The 25894-nt window shown below is 37.0% G+C and overlaps 1 protein-coding gene across 4 annotated transcripts in view; it reads left to right on the top strand.

Annotated features, from left to right (window-relative positions):
* The window catches only part of GSTCD (glutathione S-transferase C-terminal domain containing), a 151707-nt gene that overhangs the window by 111428 nt on the left and 14385 nt on the right, over positions 1-25894 (top strand). For 3 of the 4 annotated variants that reach the window (XM_027543904.1, XM_027543908.1, XM_027543906.1), the window contains 3 exons: positions 7870-7985; positions 8146-8190; positions 10285-10413. In XM_027543904.1, the coding sequence (XP_027399705.1) occupies positions 7870-7985; positions 8146-8190; positions 10285-10413 (290 nt within the window). Of the gene's footprint in view, positions 1-7869; positions 7986-8145; positions 8191-10284; positions 10414-10629; positions 12446-25894 lie in introns of those variants that run through there. The other variant, XM_027543907.1, reaches the window with a different exon arrangement.

Here is a 25894-nt window from a genome sequence, read left to right as displayed (position 1 = left end):
GAGCAGTCTCTTCAGTGCTGTGTCCTCATTTGTGAAAAAAGGAATAGGTTATCCACCTGACAACCTAACAGTCTTGAAGTTAGATGCTCTATCAAATGTGCAGGTGCTTAATAAACTGCAAAGCATCATATAAACAGAAACTGTTATCAATCATCTTAGAAACTTTAATGAAAGAACTATGAATTTTTAAGTTAGGGCTGTTAAAATGTCATAAAATTATTGTACATTGTGGTTAATAATATTCATCTCCTAAGGCCAAGTGTAATGGTTTTTGTACTATTTTAAATAAGGTGTAAGTTCATGAAGGACAGAAATCAAGTGATAGGCATCTTTGTGTCCCTAACGTTGTCTAGAACAAGTCTGTGTAGGTCAGTTTAGTTGGTTGATTTGTTGGTTAAATGATTGATTGAGGTAGTTTATGAGGTCAATATTCCTCAATTTAGAGAAGAATAAATTGGCTTCTTTTAGCATTTTGAATTTCTAACTAATAATTATTGCTCTAATAATATCTGTAACAAAACTATCAGAGTGAAAATGCCTTCGCACTGATACACTATTGTTGATTTCATAGACTGCACTGTGAGATGTGTGGATGGGCTGGGGGTGGGAGACAGAGGGCAAAGGTAATAGATGATTAGTGTCTATTGTTAGAAGAATACTGCCACTCTGAGGTTAGTATGGCCAAGAGGATTAGTGAAACCTGCAACTGGCTTTAAAAATTGCAAATTCAGACAATTCTAATTTTCAGTATTTCCAATAAGTAATTTCCAAAATTTAAACAAGTTTCCCCTAACCTAAAGTATAAGCTTCACATTGCTGCTTAGTTTCATGCATCTTCTCAGGCATTTCTTTAGGAATTGTATTCATGCTTTTCTAGTTTTTGGTATAGCTTTAAATGGCAGCTTTCTTATTTCCTCTTAAAAGTTTTCAGAAACTTTTCCATCCCCACCTAAAACACTGTTTCATAGTTGACTCCTTTTTCTATTTCAGTACAGTATACTTTCAAATATGATTGAATTTGTTTTCATACTTAGTACCTTCAAAAGTTAACTGCCTTAAAATGCTGTTTAAGTCATAATTATAGAGAAAATTCATTCATTAAACTTTTATTGAGCACGTGTTATGTGCCTGTCAGTCTCCTAATAGTCTTTCCATTTAATTGGGCCCAAATTTATGTAATTCCAGAAAAAATCATCTGTATCTATTTCATGTAAACAGAAGCAATTTCAGCTAACAGTCCTTTTTGGGATAGTTGGTATAATGAATAATGCCTTAGTAATCATTTTAAAATAAGAAAACTTTTTTCAGTAGTTAATAATAACAGCCTTTACAATGTAAAAAAACAGCCTTTATAGTATAAAAGTGTTTTGGATAGTGACAAGGAGTTTAAAAAAGTAACTTTTTTGTTTTTGTCTTTAAAAAAAAAAACCTATTATAATAGGAATTCATGTCAGTGTAGCCAGGAGTGAAGAATAGGTTTCAAGCAAAGAGAACAAAATTTATAAAGCAGCTGACTCACCGGCAGTGATATATTCAAGGAACTATAGCCATTGTTCAGAGAGGCTGGAACATAGAGGGTATAGTATGAAAGTAGCAGAAAGAGGGTCGGCAAATTAACAGGGCCCAGATCATTAAAGGCCTTGCTTTCTTTCCAAGAAGTTTTTTCATAAGGCAGAGGGGAGCCTTTAAAAGTATTTTAAGTAAGGACAGGTATTTTCATGGGTAGTTTTGGAAGGGACTTTTTAGTAATATACTCCAGAAAATCACCCATAGTGATGAGCTGTGAAAGAGAGAGAGAACCTGGTGTGCACAGCATTTCAGGGACCGCCATGGGGAGAGAAGCCCGGGAAGGAGAGTGAAAAGAATCCAGTAAGGATCCAAAGGCATTCTTGGTCTAGAACAGCAGAGCTTGAAATGATTCAGTAAGTTCAATTTATTTAATTTTATTTTCTTAATTACATCATTTAATGACATTAGTATCAGTTGAGGTTGAATGCTCCACATGAATTTATGTATAATTCTATCTGATTTGTGGATATACTCTATCCAGAATTTAAAATGTTGCAGGATAGCAGTATAAAAGAACATCTTAATATGGAATAATGTAAAAATAACAAAGCTGTCTATTCAAAGAGAACTTGTCTGTAAGGAGCTCTAAGCATACATGTTAAGTATAAAGTAAGACTGTTTTCTCTGCAGCACAAAGAAACAAGATAACAAGCATGCCCTTTCCCATCTGGCCCTGCCAAATTCTCAGGTCTATCCCATGCTCTACCACTTTCTCATGGATCCTCATTTTCAAGCACAAGTGAGCTAATTGCAGTTTCTCCCCTAAATATACCATATCACACTTAAAAAAAATTTTTTTTTCATTTTATTATTTTTTTGGTTGTGCTAGGTCTTTGTGGCTTTGCACAGTCTTTCTCTAGTTGCGCAAGTCAGAGCTACTCTTTGTTGCTGCGTGTGAACTTCTCATTGCAGTGGCTTCTCTTGTTGCAGAGCATAGGCTCCGGAGCACATGGGCTCAGAACTCGTGGCCCACGGGCGTAGTTGCTCAGTGGCGTGTGGGATCTTCCTGGACCGGGGATCGAACCTGTGTCACCTGCATTGGCAGTCAGATTCTTTATCACTGAACCACCAGGGAAGTCCCTGCCGTGTCATTTTTAGCATGCTTTCCCCACCCATTCTACCTGGCAGGTTTCTGTTCTTCCTCAGAGACTCAGCTGAGATACCCCACATCTCAGTAAAATCCCGAGTGATGTCTCAAACAGGTAGTTCTGTATCTGCAGTACACATACTTTGCACATAATGAATACTCATAGCTGCATACCGTCTTCTTAGGCACCCTTCTTAGGCACTTCTTAGACACAGGGACTGTCTTACTTTGCATTGTGTCCTCAGCCTGTAGACAACTCCTGGGCATATACTTGAAGCCTAGTGACTCTTCGCAGCATGAAAACCATGGCTACCCTGAAGGTGGAATTTGGGCATCGCTGGCCATTACCCTTTGAAACATGATATTTGTCTTAATGTTTTGGGCTTCTTGAAAACATGAACATGTGTGGTTATTACGTTCCTTCTCACCTGCCAAAGGCCCTATTGGTGCACCCTGTGTATTCAGCTGTCTCATACCTTCTCTGCAACCTATTACAGGCGTCTCTGCTGTGGAAATTTACTCTTGCCCTCTTGATTTGATAACTTTCCAAACAAAAATGTATTTTAAAAAAATCCCTGCACCATTAGTTTTAGCCATCTCCTTTATCTCCATATTTAATGATTAAAAAAAATTTCACAGAATGAGAGTGGTGTGCTACATCTCAAAGAAATACTTAGAAAACAAAACAGCAAATGAATCTTTTTAAAGCTAAAATGTATCCAAGCACCCATCCATTTTCCTTTTTACCAGTAATTTATAACATTCAACGTACTTTGTTGCTTCCGACCGAGAAGGAATAAATTAAGAGCTGCCTAGATTGGTGTATGGCAGAAACCAGCACAATATTGTAAAGCAATATCTTGCAATAAAAAATTTATTTTAAAAAAGCTGCCTGATCTTGAGCACTATTTATTGATGCTAGACTGAGCAGGTGTCCTGACTGCACACGTGTACATTTTCCATCCATGGCTTTTTTTTTTTTTTTTTTTTCGGTCCTGCTTTATTTGATGCTTTGAACTGACCAAAAATACCAGTATCCTAATATGGTGCTTCCTTAGTTTAAAAATTGGCTCCTTTACCCTGTACTTTATTTTTGTGTAATGCGAACAATGAAGTTGTCTAAATAATCAGGTTCCTCCTAACTTGATTTAGACAACAGACTCTACTGTAGAAGAATTTACATCACAGGATAAATAGGATCATTTATATTAAAACACTTGCTTCTTGGGTTTTGTTTTTTCATGATGACACCTAAAGAACCATCATTTTTAGTCAAGTTAAAAAAAAATACTTTTATACATGTAAATGGCATCAGGCACAAGAATATTGGGTTTAAATAAAAAGTACAATTTGGTTTTTAAATGAATACCATATCTCAAAATATGTCTTTCTTTTTTTTCTGATTTAGTTTCTTTATTAGAGTTATTACAGCCCTTAAAACACCAAATTTACTAATGTATTGTCATCTGACAAAGCATAATCAAAATACCACTTTCTTACCTGGTTTAACATATTAAAGATCCTATTCATGTTTCCAGGAGCTTCATAATATTTATAAAACTAGAATGGTGAGGAGGAATTCTTTATTAGATGCAGTTTTTCCATGAAGCACCTAGGCCTCATGCTACTGTATTTTTAGTTCAACCTGTGAATGTTATGGGCAATTTAATAGTCTCTGTATTTAAACAGAACCCTGAAAGGTCCCTTTTTGCCTTTATTTAAGCACAGATTCTTCATATGCAAAGAGGCAGGTTTAGCAAGTAAAACAGATCTTCATCAACATTTGCTTTTGAAACAAACCTGAGAAAGTTAGGCCATTCTAAATATCTGATAGAAGTACAGTACAGAACTTACTGTTAGATATTCCATTAAGTAAGTTTTATTTTCTTATCTCCTTATTCTTAACAAAAGACAATTCCTTTTCACTTTCTTTTTTGAAAATCCTTTGGCTAAGAATTGTTAAGAAATCCGCAAACACACCAAAGACTCAAATGCCAGTGCTAGTTTCTTTGCCACTTGATGGCTCCATTTAATAGCAGCATTTGTGACTCTCACTCTCCCAAGGGCCTCAAAAGTACTTTTCCTTTTTGCCTTCTGATTCCTGCCCCTTCTTCCCCTTCCTTGTTCTTATTCTTCTTCTGCCAAATAAAAACTACACTGCCATAATAAAAATAGACAATTAGGGGGATTTATGACTGGATGCATAGAGGGATGGAAAGATAGAAGTGTGATGAACCAACTCTGCTGCTACTGCTGCTGAGTCACTTCAGTCGTGTCCGACTCTGTGCGACCCCATAGACAGCAGCCCACCAGGCTCCCCCATCCCTGGGATTCTCCAGGCAAGATCACTGGAGTGGGTTGCCATTTCCTTCTCCAATGCATGAAAGTGAAAAGTGAAAGTGAAGTCACTCAGTCGTATCCGACCCTCAGCGACCCCATGGACTGCAGCCTACCAGGCTCCTCTGTCCATGGGATTCTCCAGGCAAGAGTACTGGAGTAGGGTGCCATTGCCAACTCTAGTAGGCTGTTAATGGTAGAATCTAGGTAGAGGGTACAAAGTCATTCACTGAATGTTGATTCTTTCAACTTTGCCTTGTGTTTAAAAATTGTCATAATAAAACCTCTTAGGAATGGCTGTCCACAAAATCACAGGGGCTTTTACTAACTGTTTAAATAGTTTGCTATTAGATAAAAATTAAAATAAGTACATGAAACAGTCTTCACAAATGAAGTCACCAAACTATTGATTTCAATGCTTTTCATGTTTGAAATTCACATTAGGCCATGCTAAATAATTAAGAATGCACACAATGAGTCAGGTGTATGATAATGACCATGTTGTTACAGTAGGAAATTGGTTAAATAAATTGGGTATAGGTAGTTAATAAAATTTTCACTGCCATTAAAACTTACAGTGTAAAAACAAATTCATAGACACAGAAAGATTTATAATGTTTTCTATGCTGTCTAGAAAATTATGAACTTACGGGTATAGTTGGAAGTACATATACTAAAAATAGAAAAGTACATAGAAAAATGACTTTTTATCTCATATAGATCTTTTTAAATTCACATTTTCTGTTTTTTCCTAAAAGTTTCCCAATGTTTTAATTTTAGTAATGGAAAAAAGAAGGAAAATACAAAAGAAAAAAGCATAATATTTTTCTGTGAAAATGGAGTGGGGAAACTTGTTATCTGTAAATAATTTTTGATCACGCCCAAAAGATTATCTGCATTTTTCCTTTTATATTTATCACTGAACTTCCCTGTAGCTCAAACAGTAAAGAATCTGTCTGTGATGCAGGAGACCAGGATTCGATCCCTGGGTTAGGAAGATCCTCCAGAGAAGGGAATGGCAATCCACTCCAGTATTCTTGCCTGGAGAATTCCATGAACAGAGAAGCCTAGCAGGCTACAGTTTGTGGGGTCGCAAAGAGTCGGACAAGACTGAGCAACTAACACACACACACTTCACTGAAAGCTACCCTTATATTTTTTAAATCTTGCTCTGATGAACAGTGCATTAGAAATATGTTAAAACAAATACTTGTATTCATTTTTCTGAAGATATTTTAGTGGACTTGACCGATGGCTTTTGAAAGGAAAGTTAAGATGTTTTCATATTGCTAGGCCCAAGGCATTTCGTGCTTGGAAATGCCCTATCTTCTATCTCTAATTACATTAAATTTCTGTGTCTGACTCATGAGGAAAGGAAGCTTCAAAGCAGAAATAAGAAAATCTAATTTATTTCTAAATGCAATAACAATTGATGTATTTTAGACAATGTGACACCTGTGTTCCAAGTGTCTTAACCAGAAGAATTAAGAGTTCACAGATGTGCCAGTTAGAGAATAAAGATGTTTTTATTATTATAGGTCTCTCTTCTCCAAGGAGATTTAAATATGTGCTGAAATTAGATAATCTTTATACTATGTCTCTAAGAGGGATAGAGGGAAGAGACTATTACTGTTAATTTTTATTCCTCCAGTAACAGACACCACCCTTATGGCAGAAAGTGAAGAGGAACTCAAAAGCCTCTTGATGAAAGTGAAAGAGGAGAGTGAAAAAGTTGGCTTAAAGCTCCGTTTTCCGAAAACTAAGATCATGGCATCTGGTCCCATCACTTCATGGGAAATAAATGGGGGAACAGTGGAAACAGTGTCAGACTTTATTTTGGGGGGCTCCAAAATCACTACAGATGGTGACTGCAGCCATGAAATTAAAAGACGCTTACTCCTTGGAAGGAAAGTTGTGACCAACCTAGATAGCATATTCAAAAGCAGAGACATTACTTTGCCAACAAAGGTCTGTCTAGTCAAGGCTATGGTTTTTCCAGTAGTCATGTATGGATGTGAGAGTTGGACTGTGAAGAAAGCTGAGCACTAAAGAATTGATGCTTTTAAACTGTAGTGTTGGAGAAAACTCTTGAGAGTCCCTTGGACTGCAAGGAGATCCAACCAGTCCATTCTGAAGGAGATCAGCCCCGGGATTTCTTTGGAAGGAATGATGCTAAAGCTGAAACTCCAGTACTTTGGCCACCTCATGTGAAGAGTTGACTCATTGGAAAAGACTCAGATGCTGGGAGGGATTGGGGGCAGGAGGAGCAGGGGACGACAGAGGATGAGATGGCTGGATGGCATCACCAACTTGATGTACATGAGTTTGGGTGAACTCTGGGAGTTGGTGATGGACAGGGAGGCCTGGCGTGTTGCGATTCATGGGGTCGCAAAGAGGTGGACATGACTGAGTGACTGAACTGAACTGAACTGAACATTTATTAAACTATTTATGACTCTGAAGTTAGTTTACACTTATTCTTTCCTCTCTTTCAAAGACATTTTTTCATAGATTTTTCTGTCAATGACAATTAAAAGAATAGTTGTGTTAGTCACTCAGTCGCGTCTGACCCATTGGTACCCCACGGACTGCAGCCCAACCAGACTTCTCTGTTCATGGAATTCTCCAGGCAAGAATACTGGAGTGGGTTGCCATTTCCTCCTCGAAAAGAATAGTTAGGTAAGAATAAAAGTAAAATTAAGCAAAAAGAGATTTCACCTCTGGGTTCCAGTTCTCTAATCCTCTCATGGTGGGTCACATGGAATGGTACTCACTTACGTCTGTGCCAGTCTTCCTATATGCTGCTGGTCTAGTGCACTGGTGCCTTCCCAGTCCCTGCAATACCTAATGTGTCACTGTCTTCATCCCTTTCCCAGGTAAAATGTCCAGTGATCGAGCTTTGAGGAAGCAGCAACAGTTGAACAACCTTGTTTATATGGTGACAAATCAAGCCAAACCTGGAGACAGAATTGTGGATTTCTGCAGTGGTGGGGTATCGTATCTCTTCTTTATTCTCTTTAGCCTTTCCAAGACGAAGTGACTTTACTACCTTACACTCAAGGACATGTTTTTGTATGACAAGATTGTTGTCTCAGAATAAACAAAAGCCTGAGAGACCAAAGTTAACTTGTTCCTTTTCTTGCCTTTTTCAGGGCCATGTTGGGATTGTCCTAGCTCATGTGCTGCCATCATGCCAGGTAAAGTCTGAATGATAGATGATAAGAAACTGCACAGTTCAATTAGCTGAGTCTGGCTTATCCCTCTTTGAGTTGATAATCATTCACTGAGGTCAGATATGAGGCACAGGCATTTTATTTTTCGTTGAACTACACTTCTGAGATTCAGAATCTTAGGGGGAAAGAGTTAGGGCCACGTACAGTTTTTATTTTTTATAAAAGAAATAATTATTTAACTATTAAATAATTAATGATGAAACCAGTTTAATTGTCAACATTATTTTGTACTTGAAATACTAGCTTCTGGAACTTGTTGAGCATATTCTTTGGTGCCTTGGTTTTTAGTCATTGTATCAGAATTGTAAAAATATTTTTTAAAGAAAAAGATAAACCCCAGTTCTATCACTCTGATCCACCAAATGCATTTCCCCCCATGTGCTCATTAAACCATTGTTCAGAAGGATGCTTGTGGCTGCAAATTCTAAGACCGCAAATACAATTTCAACCACCTGCTTTCACTCAATCTTACGTCATAAATGTTTTTTTTCCTATTGCAAGTAGTTTTAAATATCATCACTGAAATGTGACTTCATAATATGTTTTTGAGTAAATGTACTGTAATTTATACAATCACCATCACCATTTGTTAGAAGTTGGTGCCATTTTTAGTCTTTTGTCATAGTAAATCATTTCCTCCCAGCTTTTAGCATAAAAGCTAGAACTTAATGTCATTTTTTCAAATTACAATTCTTTGCTTGTGAGCTCTCTGGAAATTACAAAATAATTAAAGTGATTATTCTCAGAAGGAAAAATGTGGAAGAACTCATAAACTGGCCAGAATGATAGAGAGTGGAAGACATTATTCTTTATCTTTCTTAGTAAATAAATGAGGACTATGAGGAGAAAGAGGCAGGCATCTGTTTCATCACCAAGGAAAACAACAATTTCGTGGTTGGAGTAAGAGGAAGAGAGCTCACAGAGCAGAATCCTGGAGATGCAGAGTCAGGGTCTGGTGTCTTTTTTTCCCTTCCTAAAAGGTCTGGAAACTTAGAGAGGTTGAAATTGGAGAAGGAAAATCTTGGCTAGAATAAAGGCTGGAAACCTTTGACACCAAATATCCTCTGACAAGCTTTTTATACAAAAAGGTCCAGAATTTTTCCATAAAGACAAAAGTAAGGACAAAATAAGGACCAAACTAAGAATGAGAATGATGAAAGTGACCTAAGTCTGCCCACTTTTCTTCATCCAAATCAGTGATGTCTCCTGTCTTCCTTGGCCTGGCTTACTATCAGAAATTTGTAACTTGCTGCCCTGCCTTTTGCCTTGGCCCCACCAATCCATACTATGCATTGCAAGCAACTGGTTGTCCTTTTATCCCGTGTGATCTTGACTCCCATTACCTCTCCAGTCTGATTTCTACTCTCCACACCCTGTCTCCCCACTCCAAGCTCCAGCATCGCTCACTGTACCCCAACTATACCAGTCTTCTCAGTTCTTCAAACCCACTGTATCTTTCTCACATGTCCCTCTCTCCACCAGAAACACTGCTTCATTCCTCCAGCTAATTTCTATTCATTTTTCAGGCCTCAATTAATATGTTATTCTTTAATATTAAATGACTAAAACCTCTCTTAGTCATCAAGTTTACATGCTTTGATAACACATTATATGTCTTTGATTAAGCACTCACCGCTTGCTGTATTATAATTACCTGTCTCACTTGTATCACCATATCTATAAGCTCCAAGGGTTCAAGGACCTTGTTTGCTTTTGTACTGTACTATCTGGCATATGTCCTAGCACAGGATAGTGAAAATGAAGTGAAAGTGAAAATCACTCAGTCGTGTCTGACTCTGCGACCCCATGGACAGTATAGCCTGCCAGACTCCTCTGCCCGTGAAATTCTCCAGGCCAGAATACTGGAGTGGGTAGCTGTTCCCTTCTCCAAGGGATCTTTCCAGCCCAGAGATCCAACCCAGGTCTCCCACAGCACAACAATAAGGATCAACATAATATGATCAACATTATTAAAGCTAGTAAATACAGTAATAATAGTTGGCTTTAATGTCTAAACTAGTTTACTGAATATACTATTGTTTCCTGTGTGAAATCTAGGTTATACTAATAGAAAACAAGGAATTATCATTAATTCGTGCTAAGAAGAGAAGTGATGAACTAGGTTTAAGCAACATTTGGTTCATTCAAGCAAATATGGAGTATTTTACGGGGATGTTTAATATTGGGGTAAGTAATCACGCAATTTCAGTTTCTTTAACTAAATAAGAGAAATGAAATGTCCTAGAGTAAATAAAGGAGATACATTTATTTTCTTTGCTAAACAAGAAATTTATAACTTTTGTTTTCTACTGTCTATAAAGTAGTATACCTTATTAATGAATATTACTTCATTCACAGCATTTTATTATTATATGGTAAAGATAATATTTGTTCCTCTACCAGACAGGAACTTTATTTTCTTCACTGCAAGATCCCCAGTGCCTGAAAAAATGTTTGACACATGGCAAGTACTTTAAAAATAGTCACTAATTGAATGAATTCTAATGAAGATGACTTCCCTTGGTTTATTCTACATTTTTAGAAGGTAGTGAAAGAAAAACAGAGAATATAATAGAGTTTGTTTATATGTGTAACTAATTCATTTTGCTGAACACCTGAAACTAACAGATTTAAATCAACTATACTCCAATTGAAAAAAAATAAGCTGCAAATACTTGAGTTGCTTTCAGATAATTCTTTCTTTAGCAAGGATTTGATATTTTCATGTATTCTGAGCTTCTAGTATAAAATGTATCGGTGATGTTTTTGAAACCTTCAAATCAGATTGTTGTTGTTTGATACCACTAGAAGACCAAAGATAATGTGATTGTGTCAGTTCATTTAAATCCAGGGTTGTACACTCTGGTGGGATTTGAGTTTCAATAAGATGTTAGCATTGCTGCTGTTCTTGTATCTGTTTTGAATGTTTTTCCTTATTTTTAGAGTACTAAATGCTTGATGTAGAAAGCTACATAATAATATAAGGAAGAATCACCAGTATTTCTGCTAGTGAGAGATAATACTATCAAAACCCTTTGGTCTTTGTGTATTTATACACACAAACAAATGCATATTTACATACACCTTGAGATCCTGCTTTACCTGAAATTGTCATAAATACTTTCCCTACTCATTAATCATGTTCCTTTTCTATTGTTATTATACTTGTTATTTATTATATGTGTCTAATGATGTATCAATTAAGACTTTTGATTCCTTTGCCTAATCACTTTACAGGAAGGTTGTGCTAACTTGCATTCCCAACTGGATATGGTCACATAGCATATACAATGGGCTTGTCTAGTTGAAATTCTTGTCCAATCTTAGAAGTCCAGACCTTTCATAGTACTTTTGATTTTTGTTCAGTCAGTGAAATTCATTTCTTAAATATCAACTTCTGTAAAATTGTGAGACTTATTGTTATATAGCCTGAAAAGAATGCAATGTGTTTCCTTTGTGGATATAATACAGATTGGTTATCTCAAGCAAAGCTTATGGAAAGAGAAGTAAACTTTTAAGAAACCTGTTAGGAAGGATATTCAGGAAAATATAGATATCTGATACAGCAAGTTCAAATTAAATATATATTTATGTACCACCTAAATTTTACATAAATGTTGAGGTGGAAGATAAAGCTTCTCCCTAAAACAGGCCATTAAACCAATGCCCATGTTACCAGTACACCAGGAAGAGTGTATAAGGTAGCATTTACTCACCTCTCAAATCACAAAATTCCTAGCCGATCAACCATGTATCTCTTTACCCTTCCATGGCTTGTAGGTGATAAATCATTCTGGCACATTCTTATACCTTTCAAGGTCATGTAATTCACTAACACCAACTAGCAAAGTATATGTCTTTTGGGAAGTGACATTTTTCTCTATATCTCATAATAATATACCCATAATGGTTTTTTTTTTCTTTCATAATTACCTTTGTCAAGATATATGGAAAATAAATTAAAATTACTTGGAGGATTAAACCAAAATTAGATTTAAGAATATAATTTGCCTAGGAGGATTAATTGAAGTATTGTCAGTAGATAAATCAAACCAAATGCATCAGTGGCTCTTTTATATGAAATAGACTCTAGTGAAAACACTGTAGCTAGAGAGGAAATCAGAATAACCAGGTATTGGGAATGTAGTAAAGCTCTATTAATTCAGTTTTGTGGTATTTCAAATAAGGGTTTGCTGCTGCTGCTGCTAAGTCACTTCAGTCGTGTCTAACTCTGTGCGACCCCATAGACAGCAGCCCACCAGGCTCCTCTGTCCCTGGGATTCTCCAGACAAGAACACTGGAGTGGGTTGCCATTTCCTTCTTAATGCATGCATGCATGCTAAGTTGCTTCAGTCATGTCCGACTCTGTGCGACCCTATGGACAGCAGCCTACCAGGCTCCTCTGTCCACAGGATTCTCTAGGCAAGAATACTGGAGTGGGTTGCCATTTCCTTCTCCAAAATAAGGGCTTAGTTAGTGTTTATCTTTGCTTAGTAAATGCCTTTTCTTTTGCTATTTTTCTCTGGACATAAAAATCAATGCTGTAAATAAGATTTTAAAGGGAGATTTTTAAAGTCCTCAAACCAACTATCTTTAGAAACGTCAAACAAATCAATTATATGTAAGAATTGAAATACTTATTATTTGTCTTATCTCCATTAATACAATGACCTGTATCAGGCAAAAATGAATAGATTTACTAACTTTGTAAAACTAGTGTGACTTGAAATAATGGAAGAAAACAAATCTAAATACTTTTAGGTCTTTCAACAAGGTCTTCCATCACCCCAAGGGCTGTGCTTCGCCCTTGTAACCAGAATCAGTGAGGTAACACCATATTCCAAAGAGCATTTGTAGTTTCTGACTTTCCCTTGTGTTTATTTGAGAAATGTATTTGCTTAGAAATACAAATATCTAATAAGCTTATTAGAAACATTCAAAGTCTCTAGTAACCAAATGCATTTCAACTTGAACAACAATGATATTCTGTTCTTGTTCTTAGTATTTGCAAGGATTTTAAAAATATTACTCATTGACTGTAAGACTTCTGTGAGGAGCCCACATCATATAGGAGCTTTGAAACTTTTCATTAACATGATATTTGTAATGATTTGTTAATGACATGAAATGTTAGTTATAATGGTAAACAGAGAAATTTTTATTAACATAATTGTTCTGTGCATCCATGCTCACTCATCGTGCCCAACTCTTTGCAGCCCCATGGACTGTAGCCCACCAGGCTTCTCTGTCCAGGCAAGAATTTTCCAGGCAAGAATACTGGAGTGGGTTGCCATTTCCTACTCCGAGGAAACATATTGGTTAAGAGAATGCATTTTAAAATTGAATTTAACTTGTGCTAAAGTCTCAGAGTGGCCACTTACTCGTTGTAATTCCAGGATTCCTTCAGAAGCTAGAATCATCTCCTTAATCAAAGAGGTTAAAAGAGCCTCCTCTACAGAATCAGAACAATCCCCAGAGAAAATACTATAGCTATAATTAAAAAAAAAAAAGAAAAAAACAGCTGACCACCTGATTACACAGTCACTAAGGAAGTTTACCTTCAAGCCTTTCACTCAAACCTCCATCAACTTTTTAGAGATTCACTCTTGTATGAACAGGCAACTGAGGAATATCAAGTGTGGAAAACTTCCAAAATAGAGGAGATCAAAGCAAAAACCATGACAAAGCATCTCCTTTTTATTCAAGGAGAGCTCAGAGAAGATACTGCATGAATGAAACAAAGGTAAAATGAAAAAGAAGTGAACCATCAGAGAACAAGAAAGAATAAAACATGCTAGCTCAAATAAAAAGCAAGTGGAAAATCTAAAACATGAAGTATAGGACATCATTTGAAAAAACAGGACAAAAAAATGATAGGGACTGTGAAAGAAGCATTTTTTTCCAATAGAGGTTTAGTCTATGAATCCAATACGTCAATAATAGGAGAACCAGATATAGAAAACAGATAAAATGATGGAGAGAAAAATATCAAAGAATTAACATAAGAAAATGTGTAAGTAATGAAAAATATGTTTCTCTTATCTGACAAAGCCCACTTAAATAAATGACCAAAAGCAAGGCACATTGTTGGGGGGCGGGGGAAGGGGAAGACTGTTGTGATAAAAAGAAGTTCCTGACAGTTTCCAAAGAGAAAAAACAAATAGGTCACAAACAGAAAATTTGAAATCAAAATGCCATCACACTTCTTAATAGCCACATGGAAAGCTAGAAGACAGTGAAGCAATGCCTTCAAAATTCTAAAAGACACTTTCCAACCTAAAATGTTATGCCCAACCAATCAACAATCATGTATGCAAGTAATAAAGAAAATGTCAAGATCTCAAGAAAATGTACATCAGGAAACTATGTAGAAGATGTGTTTCACCAAAATAAGACAACACAGAAATACAAAGGATCATAAGAGACTACTATCAGCAATTATATGCCAATAAAATGGACAACATGGAAGAAATGGACAAATTCTTAGAAAAGTACAACTTTCCAAAACTGGACCAGGAAGAAATAGAAAATCTTAACAGACCCATCACAAGCACAGAAATTGAAACTGTAATCAAAAATCTTCCAGCAAACAAAAGCCCAGGTCCAGACAGCTTCACAGCTGAATTCTACCAAAAATTTAGAGAATAGCTAACACCTATCCTACTCAAACTCTTCCAGAAAATTGCAGAGGAAAGTAAACTTCCAAACTCATTCTATGAGGCCACCATCACCCTAATACCAAAACCTGACAAAGATCCCACAAAAAAAGAAAACTACAGGCCAATATCACTGATGAACATAGATGCAAAAATCCTTAACAAAATTCTAGCAATCAGAATCCAACAACACATTAAAAAGATCATACACCATGACCAAGTTGGGCTTTATCCCAGGGATGCAAGGATTCTTCAATATCCACAAATCAATCAATGTAATACACCACATTAACAAATTGAAAAATAAAAGCCATATGATTATCTCAATAGATGCAGAGAAAGCATTTGACAAAATTCAACATCCATTTATGATAAAAACTCTCCAGAAAGCAGGAATAGAAGGAACATACCTCAACATAATAAAAGCTATATATGATAAACCCACAGCAAATATTATCCTCAATGGTGAAAAATTGAAAGCATTTCCCCTAAAGTCAGGAACAAGACAAGGGTGCCCACTTTCACCATTACTATTCAACATAGTTTTGGAAGTTTTGGCCACAGCAATCAGAGCAGAAAAAGAAATAAAAGGAATCCAAATTGGAAAAGAAGAAGTAAAACTCTCCCTGTTTGCAGATGACATGATCCTCTACATAGAAAACTCTAAAGACTCCACCAGAAAATTACTAGAACTAATCAATGATTATAGTAAAGTTGCAGGATATAAAATCAACACACAGAAATCCCTTGCATTCCTATACACTAATAATGAGAAAATAGAGAAATTAAGGAAACAATTCCATTCACCATTGCAATGGAAAGAATAAAATATTTAGGAATATATCTACCTAAAGAAACTAAAGACCTATATATAGAAAACTATAAAACACTGGTGAAAGAAATCAAAGAGGACACTAATAGATGGAGAAATATACCATGTTCATGGATTGGAAGAATCAATATAGTGAAAATCAGTATACTACTCAAAGCAATTTATAGATTCAATGCAATCCCTATCAAGCTACCAATGGTATTCTTCACAGAGCTAGAACAAATAATTTCACAATTTCTATGGAATTACAAATAACCTCAAATAGCCAAAGCTATCTTGAGAAAGAAGAATGGAACTAGAGGAATCAACCTACCTGACTTCAGGCTCTACTACAAAGCCACAGTCATCAAGACAGTATGGTACTGGCACAAAGACAAATATAGATCAATGGAACAAAATACACATATGGACACCTTATCTTTGACAAAGGAGGCAAGAATGTACAATGGATTAAAGACAATCTCTTTAACAAGTGGTGCTGGGAAAACTGGTCAACCACTTGTAAAAGAATGAAACTAGAGCACTTTCTAACACCATACACAAAAATAAACTCAAAATGGATTAAAGATCTAAATGTAAGACCAGAAACTATAAAACTCCTAGAGGAGAACATAGGCAAAACACTCTCCGACATACATCACAGCAGGATCCTCTATGACCCACCTCCCAGAATATTGGAAATAAAAGCAAAAATAAACAAATGGGACCTAATTAAACTTAAAAGCTTCTGCACATCAAAGGAAACTATAAGCAAGGTGAAAAGACAGCCTTCAGAATGGGAGAAAATAATAGCAAATGAAGCAACTGACAAACAACTCATCTCAAAAATATACAAGCAACTCCTACAGCTCAACTCCAGAAAAATAAATGACCCAATCAAAAAATGGGCCAAAGAACTAAATAGACATTTCTCCAAAGAAGACATACAGATGGCTAACAAACACATGAAAAGATGCTCAACATCACTCATTATCAGAGAAATGCAAATCAAAACCACTATGAGGTACCATTTCACGCCAGTCAGAATGGCTGCGATCCAAAAGTCTACAAGCAATAAATGCTAGAGAGGGTGTGGAGAAAAGGGAACCCTCTTACACTGTTGGTGGGAATGCAAACTAGTACAGCCACTATGGAGAACAGTGTGGAGATTCCTTAAGAAACTGGAAATAGAACTGCCTTATGATCCAGCAATCCCACTGCTGGGCATACACACTGAGGAAACCAGAATTGAAAGAGCCACGTGTACCCCAATGTTCATCACAGCACTGTTTATAGTAGCCAGGACATGGAAGCAACCTAGATGTCCATCAGCAGATGAATGATTAAGAAAGCTATGGTACATATACACAATGGAGTATTACTCAGCCATTAAAAAGAATACATTTGAATCAGTTCTAATGAGGTGGATGGAACTGGAGCCTATTATACAGAGTGAAGTAAGCCAGAAAGAAAAACACCAATACAGTATACTAACGCATATATAAGGAATTTAGAAAGATGGTAACAATAACCATGTATACGAGACAGCAAAAGAGACACTTATGTATAGAACAGTCTTTTGGACTCTGTGGGAGAGGGAAAGGGTGGGATGATTTGGGAGAATGGCATTGAAATATGTATAATATCATATATGAAATGAGTCACCAGTCCAGGTTTGATGCACGATGCTGGATGCTTGGGGCTGGTGCACTGGGACGACCCAGAGGGATGGTATGGGGAGGGAGGAGGGAGGAGTGTTCAGGATGGGGAACACATGTATACCTGTGGCAGATTGATTTCGATATATGGCAAAACCAATACAATATTGTAAAGTTAAAAAATAAAATTAAAAAAAAATAAAAGTTGGACTTATCATATCCTAAAAAAATAAATAAATAAATAAATAATAATAAAAAGGAATCAGTTCAGTCACTTACTTGTGTCTGACTCTTTGTGACCCCATGGACTACAGCATGCCAGGCCTCCCTGTCCATCACCAACTCCCAGAGTTTACTCAAACTCATGTACATTGAGTCGGTGATACCATCCAACCATCTCATCCTCTGTCGTCCCCTTCTCCTCCTGCCTTCAATCTTTGCCAGCATCAGGGTCTTTTCCAATGAGTCAGTTCTCTGCATCTTGTGGTCAAAGTATTGGAGGTTCAGCTTCAGCAAAAGTACTTCCAATGAATATTCAGAACTGATTTCCTTTAGGATGGACTGGTTGGATCTCTTTGGTGTCCAAAAGACTCTCAAGAGTCTTCTCCAACACTACAGTTCAAAAGCATCAATTCTTCGGCACTCAGCTTTTTTATAGTCCAATTCTCACACCCATACATGACTACAGGAAAAACTATAGCTTAGACTAGACGGACCTTTGTCAGCAAAGTAATGTCTCTGCTTTTTAATATGCTGTCTAGGTTGGTTATAACTTTTCTTCCAAGGAGTAAGTGTCTTTCAATTTCATGGCTGCAGTCACCATCTGCAGTGATTTTGGAGCCCCCCCCCCCCCAACTCAAAAAGTCTGTCAGTGTTTCCACTGTTTCCCCATCTGTTTGCCAAGAAGTCATGGGACCAGATGCCATGATCTTAGTTTTCTGAATGTTGAGTTTTAAGCCAAATTAAACTGCTGATTAAACTTAAACTCTCTTCTTTCACTTTCACCAAGAGATTCTTTAGTTCTTCTTCGCTTTCTGCCATAAGGGTGGTGTCATCTGCATATCTGAGGTTATTGCTATTTCTCCTGGCAATCTTGATTCCAAATTGTGCTTCATGCTGTCTGGCATTTCTCATAATGTACTCTGCATATAAGTTAAATAAGCAGGGTAACAATATACAGCCTTGACGTACTCCTTTTCTTATTTGGAACCAATCCATTGTTCCATGTCTGGTTCTAACTGTTGCTTCTTGACCTGCATACAGGTTTCTCAGGAGGCAGGTAAGGTGGTCTGGTATTCCCATCTCTTTAAGACTTTTCCACAGTTTGTTGTGATCCATACAGTCAAAGGCTTTGGCATAGTCAATAAAGCAGAAGTAGATGTTTTTCTGGAACTCTCTTGCTTTTTCCATGATCCAGAGGATGTTGGCAATTTGATCTCTGATTCCTCTGCCTTTTCTAAATCCAGCTTGAACATCTGGAAGTTCATGGTTCATGTACTGTTGAAGCCTGGCTTGGAGAATTTTGAGCATTACTTTACTAGTGTGTGAGATGAGTGCAGGTGTATGGTAGTTTGAGCATTCTTTGGCATTGTCTTTCTTGGGATTAGAATGAAAACTCACCTTTTCCAGTCCTGTGGCCACTGCTAAGTTTTCCAAATTTGCTGGCATATTGAGTGCAGCACTTTCACAGCATCATCTTTTAGGATTTGAAATAGCTCAACTGGAATTCCATTACCTCCACTAGCTTTGTTCATGGTGATGCTTCCTAAGGCCTACTTGACTTCACATGCCAGGATGTCTGGCTCTAGGTGAGTGATCACACCATCATGATTCTCTGGGTCATGAAGATCTTTTTTGTACAGTTCTTCTGTGTATTCTTCCCACCTCTTCTTAATACCTTCTGCTTCTGTTAGGTCCATACCACTTCTGTCCTTTATTGAGCCCATCTTTACATGAAATGTTCCCTTGGTATCTCTAATTTTCTTGAAGAGATCTCTAGTCCCATTCTATTGTTTCCTCTATTTTTTCCATTGATCACTGAGGAAGGCTTTCTTATCTCTCCTTGCTATTCTTTAGAAGTCTGCATTCAAATGTTTATATCTTTCCTTTTCTCCTTTGCCTTTCACCTCTTTTCTTTTTACAGCTCTTTGTAAGCCTTCCTGAGAAAACCATTTTGCCTTTTTGCATTTCTTTTTCTTGGGGATGGCCTTGATCACTGCCTCCTGTACATTGTCATAAACCTCAGTCCATAGTTCTTCAGGCACTCTGTCTATCAAATCTAATCCCTTGAATCTATTTTTCACTTCCACTGTATAATTGTAAGGGATTTGATTTAGGTCATACCTGAATGGTCTAGAACTAACATCCAAAAAAGATGTCCTTTTCATTATAGGGGACTGGAATGCAAAAGTAGGAAGTCAAGAAACACCTGGAGTAACAGGCAAATTTGGCATTGGAGTACAGAATGAAGCGGAGCAAAGGCTAATAGAGTTTTGCCAAGAGAACACACTGGTCATAGCAAAGCCCTTTTCCAACAACACAAGAGAAGAGTCTACACATGGACATCACCAGATGGTCAATACTAAAATCAAATTGATTATATTCTTTGCAGCCAAAGATGGAGAAGCTCTATACAGTCAGCAAAAACAAGACCAGGACCTGACTGTGGCTCAGAGCATGAACTCCTTATTGCCAAATTCAGACTTAAATTGAAGAAATAGGGAAAACCACTAGACTACTCAATGGACATGAGTTTGAGTAAACTCTAGGAATTGGTGATGGACAGGGAGGCCCGGCGTACTGTAGTCCATGGGGTCGCAAAGAGTCAGACATGACTGAGTGACTGAACTGAACTGAACTGAATGGTCTAGTGCTTTTCCCTACTTTCTTCAATTTAAATATGAATTTGGCCATAAGGAATTCATGATCTGAGCCACAGTCAGCTCCCTGTCTTGTTTTTGGTGACTGTACAGGGTTTCTCCGTCTTTGGCTGGATGAAAGATGTACTAAGAGGGAATGCTGCTGCTGCTGCTAAGTCACTTCAGTCGTGTCTGACTCTGTGTGACCCCATAGACGGCAGCCACCAGGCTCCGCTAACCCTGGGATTCTCCAGACAAGAACACTGGAGTGGGTTGCCATTTCCTTCTCCAGTGCATGAAAGTGAAAAGGAATAAGTGGTATCTAATACAAGAGTGGGTGAAGGGACTGCTTAGTCTGATGGCAAAGGAAAATCACAGGACCAGACAGAGCTAGGTGTTAGGCCTAGAAAGCTGTGAATCCAGGTTTTAGTAAAAGGTCAGAAGGCCCAGGAAAGATGTCTTCAGGAAAGAAAAATGGAACAGGCCAATTATTTGACAATTTTCACATAGTGGAAAATTGTACCATAGAACATTTTACAGAACTTTTGTGCAGGGAAAGTCTTGGATGTTAAGAAGAAAAAATTTTACAGCATAGTTAGCTCAGCAGTGAACTATACATATGGTTAATATACAAAGAAATATTAATAAAAGACACTGCATGAACACTTAACTAAAATTTAGAGGTAATATTAAGAGGATGACCAAAGGGAAAGGGCATATAAATTATGCAAAAAAAAACACCCCACTTTATCTCCTGAAACAGAAAATCAATAGATGGTGTCTAATATTTACAAATCGAAAGAGCAGTGTACGTTTTTTAATTGCAGTATAGTTGATTTACAATGTCATGTTAGTTTCAGGCATATAGCACAGTGATTCAGATATACATATATTTATGTAAATATATATATATACACACATATTCTTTTTCAGATTCTTTTCCCTTATAGATTATTACAAAATGTTGGGTAAAGATCCCTGTGCTATACAGTAGGTCTTTGTTGGTTACCTATTTTATATATAGTAGTGTGTATCTGTTAATCTCAGTCTTCTAATTTATCCCTCCTTTTCCCTTCATAACTGTAAGTTTGTTTTCTGTTTGTGGGTATTTTTGTTTTGTAAATAATTCATTTATATATATATTTTTTAGATTCCACGTATAAGCAATATCATGTATTTGTCTTTCTCTGCCTGACTTTCTCCACTTAGCATGATAATCTGTAGGTCCATCCATGTTGCTGCAAATGCTATCTCATATTTAAAGGCTAAGCAATGTATATACTCCACTGTATATATTATATATAACATTGTTGTTGTTCAGTCACTAAGTGTGTCCAACTCTTTGCAACCCCATGGACTGTAGCACATCAGGGGTCATATATATATAACATATATAATTATATATTATATGTATATGTTATATGTATGTGTGAAAGTTGCTCAATCTGTCCAACTCTTTGCAACCCCTTGGATTATACAGTCCATGGAATTCTCCAAGCCAGAATACTGAAGTGGGTAGCCTTTGCCTTCTGCAAGAGATCTTCCCAACCCAGGGATCAAACCAAGGTCTCCCACATTGCAGGTGGATTCTTTACCAGCTGAGCTACCGGGAAAGCCCATATGTTTTATATATATATTTATATATATATATATACACACACATACATACATATTAATATATAATGTATAATTAGTATATAATATTTTATTATATTAATCACATATATCATATAATACATTAAATCTATATAATAAATTATAACATATCTATGTTATATGTTATATGTATATGTTATATATATGTATAATGTGTGTGTATATATATATTATATCTATGTTACATCTTCTTTTTTTGTTTTTCAGAATTGCCCTCAGGTGTCAGAACCTCTGCAGAAAGAGCTGTGAGGGCAGACAGCTCTTTCTTTTTTAACATGTTTATTTTTTTGGCTGTGCTGGGTCTTTGTTTAGTTTCAGCCCTTGAAATCTCTGATCTTCGTTGCAGCATCTGGGATCTTTCAGTTGCAGCATGTGAACTTAGTAGCAGCGTGTGGGATCTAGTTCCCTGACCAGGGATTGAATCTGGCCCTCTACATTGGGAACTGGGGTCTTAGCCACGGGACCACCAGGGAAGTCCCTATCTCACATCTTTGTTGTCCATCCCACTCCAGTGTTCTTGCCTGGAGAATCCCAGGGACGGCGGAGCCTGGGGGGCTGCCATCTATGGGGTCACACAGAGTCGGACACGGCTGAAGCGACTTAGCAGCAGCAGCATCTGTTGATGGACACTTAAGTTGCTTCCATGTCTTGGCTATTATAAATAGTACTGCAGTGGAAATTGAGCTGCAAGTATCTTTTCAAATTATGGTTTTCTGTGGATATATTCCCAGGAGTGGGAGTGCTGGATCATATGGTAACTCTATTTTAAGTTTTATAAGGAACCCCCATACTGTTCTCCATAGTGTCTGCACCAATTTATTTTCCTACTAACTGTGTAGGAGGGTTCCTTTTTATCCACACCCTCTCCAGCATTTATTATTTGTAGACTTTTTGACAATGGCTATTCTGACTGGAGTAAGGTGATACCTCACTATAGTTTTGATTTGAAAGAAGCAATATACATTTATTGTATAGAAAAACAGAGATGGATTTCAGGAAAGAAAACCAATGAGTTGAAAAGCATTATCTGTTCACCAGATTTTCTCTTTGAGTGAAGTGTGTACAGAACAAGGAACTGTTTTTGTCATTCCCTCCTTAGCGTTATTTAAATTTTAAAGCCAATTGCCTATAATATATTACGTGAAAGTTTTTAAAGAGGGAAAACAGGAGATCAGTTGAGACCAAGCTTGCTTCTGTCTAAGATATCTGGTTAAGAATCCTTCTTTGAGAAGCAGTGGCTCAGAGCATGACTGGGTTGAGGCAAATTTAGAGATGATTCAGTTTAGCTTTCTCCTTTTGTAGATACAAAAGTTGAGGCTGCACTTGGGGAAGAGGAACGTAGCAAGTTAATGTGAGAGCTGGGATTGGAGTGACTTCCTGTTTGCTCCTCACATCTAAAGAAAGAAGTAGACAAGGAACATAGAGAATTAGAATAATGGTGTCAGAGAGATTGAGATTAAATCTTGTCTTCGTCATTTATGACCTTGGATTAGCCACTTGGTCTTTTTGTAAAATGGGGAATACAACATCTATATCTGTGGTTTGGACTAAGAAAAGACTATTAAATGTTAAATTAATCTTAAAAAAAAAAAAACCCAAAGCAAAGAAAAACAACCCCAAGGATAGGATGCCTAGTAAAATCATAAATCTAGCACAAGCTTAGTTTTGGGGGTATGAATAAGGCATAGGCTTACTGTCTTTACCAACATATATTCTTTTAGAATATATGTGTCTTTATCAACATATATTTTCTTAGAGAAGAATCAATCAGCTTTGCCTAGAATCTTGCCTTGTTTTTTAGAAGCTGCCAGTTGAAAGACATTCTGAGAGTGAGTGATGATTAATTTCTTTTATTTACTACCACATATAGCAAAGATACGTGGTTTGAAGTTTCTTGGCTGTTCAGTTATATTTCACTGGCTAACATCATAGGATGTGTTATACTTAGAATTTTTAGGACATGTATTAAATAGATTGATTGAAGTAAGGAAAAGTAAGGGAAAAGCCCTTAATTTATAGTCTCTGAATTCTTCAGCATTTATTTGGATCAATAATATTTACATATACTTTGGAATGTGCATTACCTAGGCCAATAGATACTTTTACAATTCAACTTTTATCTTTTGTTAGAATTCAGTGTATTTACAGGGAACCACAGTACTGAATTTTGGGAATCAGTGAAGCACTTGTTTGCTGTGTTCTCCACTAGTTGTTGATTAAGTATGGTGTTTTCCCCCAGCACAGTAACCTTTATTAGATACTCATAGTTTATGTTTTATGCTCTTTCTACAGTTGTCAGATCTATCCAGTGTATATACTAATAAATCTATTCATCCTTTATATATTATATTACAAACGCTCTGGTCATATGTTTAAAATGTACTTAGAAATTAGATTTCATACCAGTTTCTGTAAATAGTAATGGTTTAAGAAAAAAAAAATTAGATGTATTTCTCTTTGTCTCTTCCTTCCCTTGTCACTCCTTTATGTGTAACTAGAACATGTTCCATTCCTTCTTCTCTTAAATCAGTGGTGAACCTAAGCGTGACACCCAGAAATTCTTCATTGAAACAGATGGTCTCTAAGGGTTCCTTCCAGCTCCAAATAAGTTGGTCAGGGAAGGCATAGCATGATGTAGTGGAAAGCCTGTGAGCTTCAGACCTGGATTCAGAGTTCATCTGGAATGCTTGCTGTCTAGGTGACCTTGTCATGATGTTGCAAGAGACATAGTAAGAGCTATTTAAAGTATTAGTTTTAAAAAGAAAAGAATCAAGCAATTAAAACAAGAAAAAATATCTATGTAAAGATTTTTACATCTTGCAGACACTGAATACATGCTAGTTCCCTATGGTGGTGTAATTCCAGAGGATAGTAGGACCAGTGAGATAAAGAAAATGAGAAGGAATGTACAGTATTCCCCCAACCCCCATCTTTGTAATTTTGCTTTCCTTGGTTTCAGTTACCTGTGGTCAGTTATGGTCTGAAATATTAAATGGAAAATTCAAAAAAAAAAAAAAAAAACCCAATTCCTAAATTTGAAATTATACACTGTCCTCCAACCAGCCCAGGACATGAATCATTCCTTTGTCCAGGGTATTCACGCGATATACATTCTCCCCCCACCAATATAGGAATAAGCATAGTACAGTTGACCCTTGAACTACATGGGTCAGGCTGGGGGTCAGGATCCTGCCCTTCAGGAGCTGCTTTGTTGAGAGTATATACTGAATTGCCCCAAGCTTGAGTTTCCTCACTTCTCGGATGGAGATAATAAAATCTTTCAGGGCTGTTGTGAGCATAGGAGGATGTGTGTGCCATCACCCAGCATAGTTGCCAACACATAAAGGGCACGGGGTGAGTATTGGTCTCTTCTCTCTCCCTCCAGGAGAAGGTGCATCTATAATTTTTACTATGAGGTTTTCTCCAGCCACCCAATGCGAATAAGAACTAGCCTGAATTTCACCCTGCAAAACTGATTTTTAAAAAAAGTGGGCAGATGAAAAAATCCAGGTTCTTTTCGATCCATTAGTTGATGCTCCCTTCACTGGACAGCAGCCTGCCTGGGTGATACTCGCAAGTGAGGCGGGAACAGTGGTTGACAGCAACCACGGAGATAGTTAACCTCTGTGGATTTGAGGGAAGCCTGCAAGGAGGGGAGAATTCAGAAGCAGGGCTGAGAGCAGAGAGCCTGCTTTCCTCTTCTCAATACAGCTTTGTCTTTGGTCTGCCAGTTCAAAAGGGGAATCTGACTTACACTACTTAATATCCAGGAATTTCCAGAAAACCTCCTTGTCTTCACCCTAAAAGCCCTTCAGCCCTCTCCCTACCCTGAAGTTGAAAGATTTGTGTCTAGAAAGGACAATTATAATCCAGTACAACTTGCCTCTGTTCAGAATGAGATCTGAGCATTTTTCTGACAAAATGCTTCATCTTTCAGGATCCCTACATCTGATTTCCTTTTGGAGTCCTAATCTTCCTTATTTAGCCTAATAATTTTCAAAATGGTCTACTTTAGATAATGGTACAGTA

This window comes from Bos indicus x Bos taurus, chromosome 6 (assembly GCF_003369695.1).
Source record: "Bos indicus x Bos taurus breed Angus x Brahman F1 hybrid chromosome 6, Bos_hybrid_MaternalHap_v2.0, whole genome shotgun sequence".
Lineage (NCBI taxonomy): Eukaryota > Metazoa > Chordata > Mammalia > Artiodactyla > Bovidae > Bos > Bos indicus x Bos taurus.
This window is presented reverse-complemented; position numbering and strand designations above follow the sequence as displayed.